Below are 10,076 nucleotides of genomic sequence, written 5' to 3'. Positions count from 1 at the left end.
ACCTAAAAATAATGACAAAAAGCGTATAAATTATCCGCTCATCAGTCCCATTTTGGTGCGATTAGGTGGTGCAATGGAAACATATATCGCACACCCAAATATTCTTAAATGGGAAACATTTGGCTACTGGCCAAAAGCTAATTGCTTAGGAGAGAACTGATGGTAACTCGTTGGCCTCAAATGAATAAGTGCTGCGGCATGTAAAATAGCATGCCCCCAAACCGAAGTTGGGAGATTTGTTCTCATAAGTAAGGGTCTAGCAATTAATTGGAGGCATTTAATAAGTGATTCTAATAACCCATTTTGTGTGTGAATATGAGCTACTGGATGTTCAACACTTATTCCATTAGCCATACAATAAGCATCAAAGGCTTGGGAAGTAAATTCACCAGCATTATCAAGATGAATTGCTTTGTTTGAATTTTCTAGAAATTGTGCTTTTAATCAAATAATTTGAACCAATAATCTCGCAAACGCCAGGTTGCGAGAAGACAATAAGCACACATCTGACCATCTCAAAGATGCGTCTATCATGACCATAAAATATCTAAAAGATCCACATGGTGGGTGAATAGGTCCACATATATCACCTTGAATCCTTTCTAGGAATTCAGGGGACTCAAATCCAATCTGTACTGGTGATGGCCTTAAAATTAACTTCACTTAAGAACATGCAGTACAACAAAATTCACTAGATTTTTTAAGAATCTTCTGGTTCTTTAGTGAATGTCCACGGGAATTTTCAATAATTCTCTGCATCATGGTTGTTCCCGGATGACCCAATTGGTCGTGCCAAGTTATGAATTCATTTGGGCTAGTAACTTCTGGTTTACAGTGGCATGCGATTCAATTACTCTAAAAAATGAATCATGAGTTGTGATACATAAGTACTCATGATTTCCCTCATTCATAGTCTCAATATAATATCCATTTCGCCGAATATCTTTAAAGCTCAACAAATTTCTTAGAGATTTGGTAAACAATAGTACATTATTTATTATGAGTTTTATTCCTCCAGAAAATAAAGTTATAGCTCTTCCAGAGCCTTCAATCACATTGCCTGAGCCAATAATAGTATTAACATATTCTTTTTTTTAGCACAATATGGGTAAAATATATACCATTTTTTAGAATGGTGTGCAAACTTGCACTATTCGCAAGGCATACATCTTCATTATATATCCTTATCATTTTCTTCAAAGACAAATAATAATAAAATGAGTAGTATGCACAGTTAAATTGAATACTTGATCGGAATTATTTTTCTAAGAAACATTGTACATAAAAATAATGTCATATACTAAAATTTTATTTTAAACCTTAACATATTTAATGATTTCAAAATTCATGAATATTATTATTTATATACATGATATTTGAAACTTAAATACATAGAAAATAAAACTTAACAATAAGTTCTTTACATTATTTATTTGGCTCATCCTTAAACGCTCCTTACTAAGTATGGAGTGCTGCACACCTTGTTAATTTGTTAAATATGAACTCTTCATTTATTATATTTTATTTGAATGGTCTGAATTTAAAAAGGTAACTTGTTAATCAGGTTAACTATTTTTTTTATAAGTTTTAGAATTTTTTATAAGTTTCAGATATTGGGCTGAAGTCCAAAATAAAAAAATAAATATTAAAAGCAACATGTTTATACAAAAAAAAGTTACTAGACTTTAGAATTAAAATAAATAATACATGAAAAATAAGTTGAAAATTTATGTACTAAATTTAGAAAAAAAAAATATATTAGAATCTTAAAAAAATAATATTAAATATATATTAGGTACATAGTATTAAAATTTAAATAAATTTTGTTTTGTGTGAAACAAAATTATAATATTAAATATAAATACAATGATAAATTTTGTGTTATATAAATTTAATTAATACATATATATAATTTTATTTTGTGTGAAACAAAATTATAATATTAAATATGAACAAAATGATAAAAGATTTTATGTTATATAAATATGAACATAATGATAAAAAATTTTGTGTTATATAAATTTAATTTAAAAAAACATATATACAACGTAAAAAGCAAACAAACATATAATAATTTTATTTTGTTCAAAACAAAAATTCATATAAAAAAATATATAATTTTTTATTGAAATATGTTACTTTACTATATTTAAAATATATTATTTGAAATAATTATATTATTTTAGTTAATATATATCATTTAAAATAATATTTTAAATTTATTATTTTGTATTAAGATTATTATTAAAAATATATTATTAGTTTTTCTTAAAATAACATTTTCTTTTCTTTTGTTCAAATACTATGACAAAAATATTTTACGTAACTGCGACTACTCAATAAATATTATATAAATTAATAAAAGAAAGGAGTACCTCTTTTTTACCAAAGATAGGAAGATTTAAATCCGCCACTTTTAGGTGAGTATGGAAAAACTATACTATTTGAACTATAGCTCATTGGCAAAGAAAGAAATACTCTTAATTATATATTAAATAGAATAATTATTTATTAGGCTCATTCTTGTACAAATAAAAATTTCTCTTAGTCTTATATCTGTGATATTTTATATCAATTAGTTTTAAAGTTTAATTATTTTTTGAATAAACTAATAAAAAAGTAATACAAATAATTGTTTAAATATAATTGTATTTTAATTTTTCATTCTATTACGTATACGTTGATAATAATTTGAAATGAAAGATAATGAACTTGTTGTAACTGCCATGCATTTTGTACTTTGACTGCATTGTCATCTTGAGAATCATGGCACCTTCATATTCTTCTACAAAATCGGATTTACGTTTGGAGTTAGCCAAAGATTTTTCGGACTTTGAAGGTCATTCATGGTAGAGGTGGAAAGGAGTGGGTTCAAGAGCGTCAAAATCTATGGCTAGCCACAACGATAATGGAAGCACTGTCAACAAACAAAATAGTGAAGATACTTGAAGACATCACATCGATAATAACAGAATAATGGAGGAATTCGATAAGTTTTTTTGAGTACTTTTGTGGTGTAAAGGTCGTCCTGTGTTAAATGGAAGAATTAGTGTTTTTTTTGTCGGTGTCAATTTGTTTATTCAGTACATGACAAAAAACAAATAATAATAAATAAATTTAATTTACCTGATCACTTTTGACAATAGATTAACTTTTAAAGAGTATTGCACTCTCTACTTTACTTATAGTACACTAGCTTTCGCCTATTCATTTACATGGATACTTAACAATTTCACATATTAAACTATTCTATCATTGATCAAATGACCAATATTTCTTTCAGTGTCCTCAAAAAAATCAGATACATCATAATGAGTGGTGGAATTTTCAACAACATTATTTGAAACGAAATTCGTCTCCTTTTCTTTGTCGTCTTTTTTCAAAAATGCTTGATAAAGATCGACTAGGTGCCTTGATGTACGACAGGTACGCGACCAACGGCGCTTTCCACCACAATGGAAACACTTATCTTCTTTTGTTTTGCCCAATATTTTTTTCTTTATCCCACATCTGGTGAGATCCTCTCTTTTGAACATAATTTTTTTTCCTTCCATGATTTTTCTTGTTACCAAAACCTTGCCATTTACCTCTTCTAGGGTAATGATTTGCCGCACTTAGCGTGCTTCGTGATTCTTTAAGAGCTCATTGTTGCGTTCAGCAACAAGAAGGAAAGAAATTAACTCAGAATATTTTTTAAACCCTTTTTTCTCGATATTGCTGATGCAGGAGCACATTAGAGGCATGGAAGGTTGAGAAAGTCTTCTCTAATATATCATTATCAGATATCTTTTTTTCCGCATAATTTCATTCGTGAGGTGATTTGAAACATTGCAGAATTATATTCATTTATGGATTTAAAATCCTGCAGACGCAAGTACGTCCTTTCATATCGGGTTTGAGGAAGTATTACCGTTTTTTTTATGATTATACCTTTCTTCAAGGTCTTTCCGAAGATCTTCAGGATCTTTTAATATGAGATATTCATTTTTCAATCCTTCGTCAAGATGACGACGAAGAAAAATCATGACTTTGGCTTTATCCTTTTGAGATGCATTGTTTTTAGCCTTAATGGTATCTCTAAGATCCATTGAATCAATATGGATTTCAGCATCTAATATCCATGATAAATAATTGTTTCCAGATATATCAAGGGCATTGAATTCAAGATGAGAGAGTTTCGATATAATGAAAATTTGTTACCTGAGTCTTTCTAAAAATTCGATCAGAGTCTCGTACTGATAATGTGTTGTGGAAGAAATAACAAATATAAAATAATAAATATAATTATATAACTCTAATAGTAATATTTACCATAATTATTATCACAATATAATTAATATATTTACTAATATTATAGTAAAAAATATAAGAGAAAGAATGAATAATGTTTTATTACTATCAGTTATGTGTTATTTACTGAGATTTAACTTCTATTTATATATGCAAAAATGTTTCTTTTTTCACTATCATTAAAGATAAGAACTTTAGTAACATAGCATTTCCATAAAAAAAATGAGCCGTCAATGGTTATTCATTTCATTCTTATAGCAATATTATAAACCTATTTCAACGGGTCCTAACACCTAAGTCACAAAGATAATTTTTTAAATAGGGGTCAAATAAAAAATAACATATTTTGCTGGGCAAAAAACTTAATTAACATAAAAGGTCAAGAATGTAAACTTGTAAATATAGCCATGGCGTTAAGAAACCCTAATTGTGAGTCAACTAAAACCCTTGTTTCATTCAGGACCTGCAAGGTTTCGTTCAGCTTCGTTTCGTTGCGAAGGTAGCAACTGAAGTCAGAGCTGAAGAGGAAGAAACTCTTCGCCGCATGCCTGCAACTCCATCTGCCAACAAAAAAGACGCTTTTACCCTCCTCGCTTTCACTCCCCGCCAAGTACTTCTCTTAACCAATCAAACCATGAAGCAATCCTCTTCCAACTTCAAGCTTCTTCTTCACCACTCCATTGCTCGTTACCTGGAGCGCAGTTCCTTCTCCAAAACCCTAAAAAAGTTTCGCAAAGAGGCCCAAATCGAGGTGCGTAATTAATTCCCTATTGTGCCTTTTTCTTTTTACCTTCAGAATTTCCGATGTTACAAGTTCGAACCGGAATCTTAACCTGCTTCACAGGTTTCACTTATTTATTTAGCTACTTGTGATTCGTAGTTGTACAATAATCCTATTATCATGCTTATCTATAGTCCTAAGTTGTGATTTTGATGCAACAACTTAGAAGGATTACTTTATAATGGTGTTGTACCTTGTAATGCTCATTGAAATCCAATGTTTTTTTTTTTCAATTGAGAAGAAAAGCTTCTTGCTTGGATGGCAAGTTTGCTTTTATCAGTTATATTTGTTTGTCGATAGCAGAATGTGTGCCGTGTGCTGTGATATCACATTATAGAATGAAATTCTTCAATGTCCTGCTGTATATGTTCTTATGCTTATAACTGTTGAATAACAGATTGATGAGACTCTGGCTTTTTCTTTTTTTCTTTCTGATGTTTGATACTGTTGCTCCTGCTTGTAATGCAGAAAGATAATGTGGAGGATATGTCGATTGATTTAGAAGAAATGTGCCTCAAGTATTTGGAGATACGGTAAGGCTTGAACCATAGGCTTTGTGTTGTTACAATGCCCATTTGCTCCAAGCTGTGTAGACTGTGGATGGATATTTTATTTATGTAATTCTTTTTCTTGGATCAGAAGTATATTTCAAAAAGAGGAGACTCCAATTTGATATTCTCTAATTATAGGTACTCTTGTTGAAGCATATTTTAACTGTGGTTTTGCTACAGTATATCTACTGCAATCTTATAACGTATAATAGTGTCATCAATAAAGCATTTTTGCATTTCGGCATGGAAATCAGTGGCTTATATTTCGCATAATTTTTATTATTATTGTAGTTCTCAACATATATAATGAGTAATGTAACGCCCTCGCTAGCAGAAGCTAGCGAAAAACCCTTCTTATTTTCCAAGTTTGAAGGACACTACATTACCCGTGGTGCATTTTAGAACTATGCATCAGCGGGACAATGACAATGGTAATTACTAATTAACAAGGTTCTAATAATGGGAAAAGCCAATAACATTTATTTAATTATCCACCAGTTATTCTCTGCATGAGTTATGTTTTGAGTCTGTAAATGTCTTTCTTCTATGCAGTGATTAAGATTTTTCTTTGTTTTACTTTTTTCATCTCTTTCCAGTGATAAAGACGCCAAGTCAAATATCCAAGATCAGAAAGTTCAAGGTATTCTTCAAAATCATAAAATTCTTCTCTTTTGTCATGGCTATTTTCTCTTTCTTCCTTGATACTTGCACTGCGTATCTCTGTTTTTTCCGGGGCCTGCCAACTAAAATCTCTGTTTGATTTTCTACCACAGCAGTTAATGGCACACAATCCGGAAACAAAGAGGGTAAATCCAAGGACAAGAAGAAAAAGAAAAACAAGTTAGATTCTGAGTCTCTTGCTAGTTTAGAAGATAACCAAGTGGAGTTGCAAACTAAGGTTACAGAACAGAAGGGAAAGGATGACATATCTGCAAATGAAAAAATTGTTGACGGTGCTGAGGCAGAGAAGAAATCCAAGGATAAAAAGAAAAAGAAAAAGAAGGAAAATAGTCAAGCGGATGCAGTAGAGGAGACTGGAGGTTGCAATGGAACTGTTTCAAAAAAGGATAATTCTAAAGCATCAAATAAAGAAGTGACGGATGAGGAGAAGAAAGATACAAAGAAAAGAAAAAGACCAACTTCTGAAGAAAATGGTCAACAGGTTGCAGACAAAAAGGCAGCTGAGGAACCCAAACGTAGAAAAGTAGAAAACTTGGATGAATCTAAGGGAGGAGAGAAGTTAGCAGAAACAAGTGTAGACCTTGGAAATGACTCAAATTCTGGTCAAGAAAATGTTGCAAATGGGCACACTAATGGGCAGCTTGAGAGTGCTGGAGGGAAATCTTCCGCACAGAAATCTCAGAAGAAACAACAGATGGAATCAGCTGAGGTATGTTGTAACTAATAGTTGTGCCCTGAATATATATTTGGTTAATAGGTGGCACTTTGAAATCTCACTATTGAGTCACTGACAATTATTTCTTCTCACAAATAAGCTTTTTATGAAATTAACCTTTTGATTTAAGATTCCAATTTCATTGTGGTTGCTAAGATTTGATTTTCCTTGAAATTCTTGTCTATGCAACTGTAACTGTAGCAGACATCTGCAAAGAAAGCATTTCAACGAGTACAGGTAGATAAGGTGCAGTTTGCTGATGAGAGGCTTCAGGATAACTCCTATTGGGCAAAGGTGTGTTCAATTTCCCATGCATTGTTGTGATTCTTTTCTGGGTTGCACTGTCTAACAAATTTGTTATTGCAGTCCGGTGCTGAGGTGGGTTATGGGGCCAAAGCAGAGGAAATCCTTGGCCAAGTTAGAGGAAGGTCTGTTACTTTATGTGGTAGTAGAAACAATTTTTCTTTCCATCTTTTGCATTTGTCTGAAATTGTGTTTCATGCATCTGTAATTAACAGTTTTTCTAATTTCTTTTTCATTTGTTTTAAAACTACAAATTTATTCATGCATTTGGTTGCATTTTTACTTTCAATGGAAAATCTGCTGTTTTATGGGTATTCTTTCAAGTTTAGATTTGTAGCTTCCATGCATTTGTAGGCATCACTTTTTGCTAGCATTTTACGAGATCTAATTCTTTTTAGTTTTTATCCTTACAGGGATTTCCGTCATGAGAAGACCAAGAAGAAACGTGGATCTTACAGGGGAGGACAGATTGATTTACAATCCCACTCCGTAAAGTTCAATTATTCCGATGAAGAATAACGTTGAAGCATCCATTTTTTGCGTCTTTGGGAAAGGAAAATCCCTTTGATGTTGCTAGTGCAGCATTACGTTAAAACTTGCGTTGCCATGATAATTTTGTTTAATTATATTTATATGTGCTGAAACGATGTTTTCTCAGGTGGACAAATTGTTGTGTCTACCAGACAACCATTAAGCATCGACTTTTGGAGTTTTAACATATTTAAATGTTGCATTTAGTAAAACAAAAGTTCATTCATAATTAATTTGTTCTGGGCTGGATGATTGTTATTACTCCGAGCTGAGGGATTGTGAAAGTGTCATGGAAGTTGGTTTAGGCTTGCAGATTGTGAAACAGGGATCTCGTTTTCACCCAAAAATGCCTTTTCCTTCTTTCGCGAGATTATGTCGATGAAAAATATGGGCTATGAACTGAGGTCTGGCCCAATAGAACGCAAATGGAAAAGAACACAAAGAAACCCTTATTCTCCTGACCAATAAAAAATAAAAAGAAACCCCCTATTCTCCGTTCGATTATAATTGCAAAGATTACAGTTGAATTATAGACTTTGTGCTTTGTCTACAAATTCTATAAGGTCCAAAATGATGAACCATGCGAAACACTTGTAATTATCTAAGGCTATCAAGTAAGCGAAATTCCCTTATAAACATCCCGCTAAATGGCTAATGTTCTTGATACTAATTTTCTCAAGATTAATAAAAGAGTGAATTAATAATTAAATTCTTGAAAATTTTAACTTCAAACTAATTATTTAAAAAAAAATATTAATTTGGTTCTTTTTTTTTTGTCGATGGATTAGACAACTACCAATTCTATATTACACAACACACCCACTCACACACACTATTATTACTAACATAGTTCTATATTTCTTACTGAGGATTTGAACCTGGGTGCAGCTCCCAGTGAGACAGGTGATGCTGCCATTGATCCAAAATCTCGGCTATTATTAATTTGGTTCTTCATGATAGTAAACGGTGAACATGTAATGTCTTTCTTCTATCAATTCATCACAATAGCAACCTTTATCTGCTATGTGATGTTTATTTATGAAAGATTATCATGCAAATAACAATTTTTGAAGTGAAATTTCACTTAATCACTTGTTTTAGTAAGATTTGTGATAGATAGATAGATAAATAACTGTTGATAAAGGTTGTATAAAAATTTAAAAAATAATAAATATTTTACTGTTTAAAATTATATCATTTTTATGCTCACGTAATAGCAACAGAGCATCACTATCGATAATAAAATACATAAACAATTCTATTTCGTTCACACTATCCATTAACAAAAGAATATACATAATCATAAAAGACTTAATTAATATTCTCTTTTTTTGAAGTCTAAGATCAAAATTTTTGAGAATCTAATGGCACTTTACTCTTAATAAAATGTTCGAAAGTACCACAGAAGTAGTGTTCATGATCCCTGTCCCCTATCCTATGATCTGAAAATGACATCTTACATTTAAAAGCGGTTACATCCACCGACACACGGATTCCATGTATTTGGGCTTGCAGACGATGACGCTGGTTTGCCGACGAAGTCGAACCGTCATTAACGGAACAAGATCATAGTACATAGTATTGCCGACCACCCCCCATGCATCTAACTACTTTCCCAACTCATTGACTCGGTAGATTCCTGTCTTATTATGTTTCAAGTTTCATAAACCTTTTTCTTGTTTTCTACGGCATTCATTTAATCTAGTCATATATATTTAATCACGTTCAAACTTAAAAACTCACCTTTCATAAATTCATGCAAGGACAAAGATAATGAGGGAGACAGCATTTTATTTAAAGTCTTTTGCGTTATAATTGTTATTGGTTGTTAGTGGAGGAAAGTAGAGGGAAGCTAAACAAATTCTACGTACTATACTTTTAATCTTTATTAGATACTTCCCAATCCTATATAAATTAATAAATAAAGACCAATAATAAAGTACAAATAGAAAAAAAAAAGACTTGGAGGAGTACACTAATTAACTAACTATTATGCAATGCGGATTAATATTATTCTATTTATATATGAATCTATCAATCACTTTCACTAAAATTTCTCTAACTTCTTCTTCAAAAATAAAGTGTTTACTTTTGTTTCTTTTGTTTTTCGTTTTCTCTTTCAGAATGTACAATTTTTTTTAACATCATCATCACTTAAAAATTATATAAAACACAATAAGAATTTGAGTTATATTTTTTGTTTGTGTCACAGATTATAAGAGAG

The 10,076-nt window shown here is 31.3% G+C and overlaps 1 protein-coding gene across 2 annotated transcripts; it reads left to right on the top strand.

Moving 5' to 3' along the window:
* Positions 1-4,710: 4,710 nt before the first annotated feature.
* Positions 4,711-8,101, top strand: LOC130962327 (uncharacterized). Of its 2 annotated transcripts, none has more exons than XM_057888630.1 (7): positions 4,711-5,041; positions 5,540-5,604; positions 6,219-6,262; positions 6,399-7,012; positions 7,223-7,312; positions 7,385-7,446; positions 7,735-8,101. In XM_057888630.1, the coding sequence occupies exons 1-7, from the start codon at positions 4,835-4,837 to the stop codon at positions 7,838-7,840; spliced, it is 1,188 nt and encodes a 395-aa protein (XP_057744613.1). In that variant the 5' UTR covers positions 4,711-4,834; the 3' UTR covers positions 7,841-8,101. The 2 variants fall into 2 exon arrangements, with proteins under 2 accessions (XP_057744613.1, XP_057744561.1); XM_057888578.1 differs by having other exon boundaries at positions 4,712-5,041; positions 6,396-7,012.
* Positions 8,102-10,076: the final 1,975 nt, after the last annotated feature.

The sequence above is a fragment of the Arachis stenosperma genome, chromosome 1 (assembly GCF_014773155.1).
Source record: "Arachis stenosperma cultivar V10309 chromosome 1, arast.V10309.gnm1.PFL2, whole genome shotgun sequence".
NCBI lineage: Eukaryota > Viridiplantae > Streptophyta > Magnoliopsida > Fabales > Fabaceae > Arachis > Arachis stenosperma.
The sequence above is the reverse complement of the archived record's forward strand: the minus strand, read 5'-3'. Positions and strand labels throughout refer to the sequence as shown.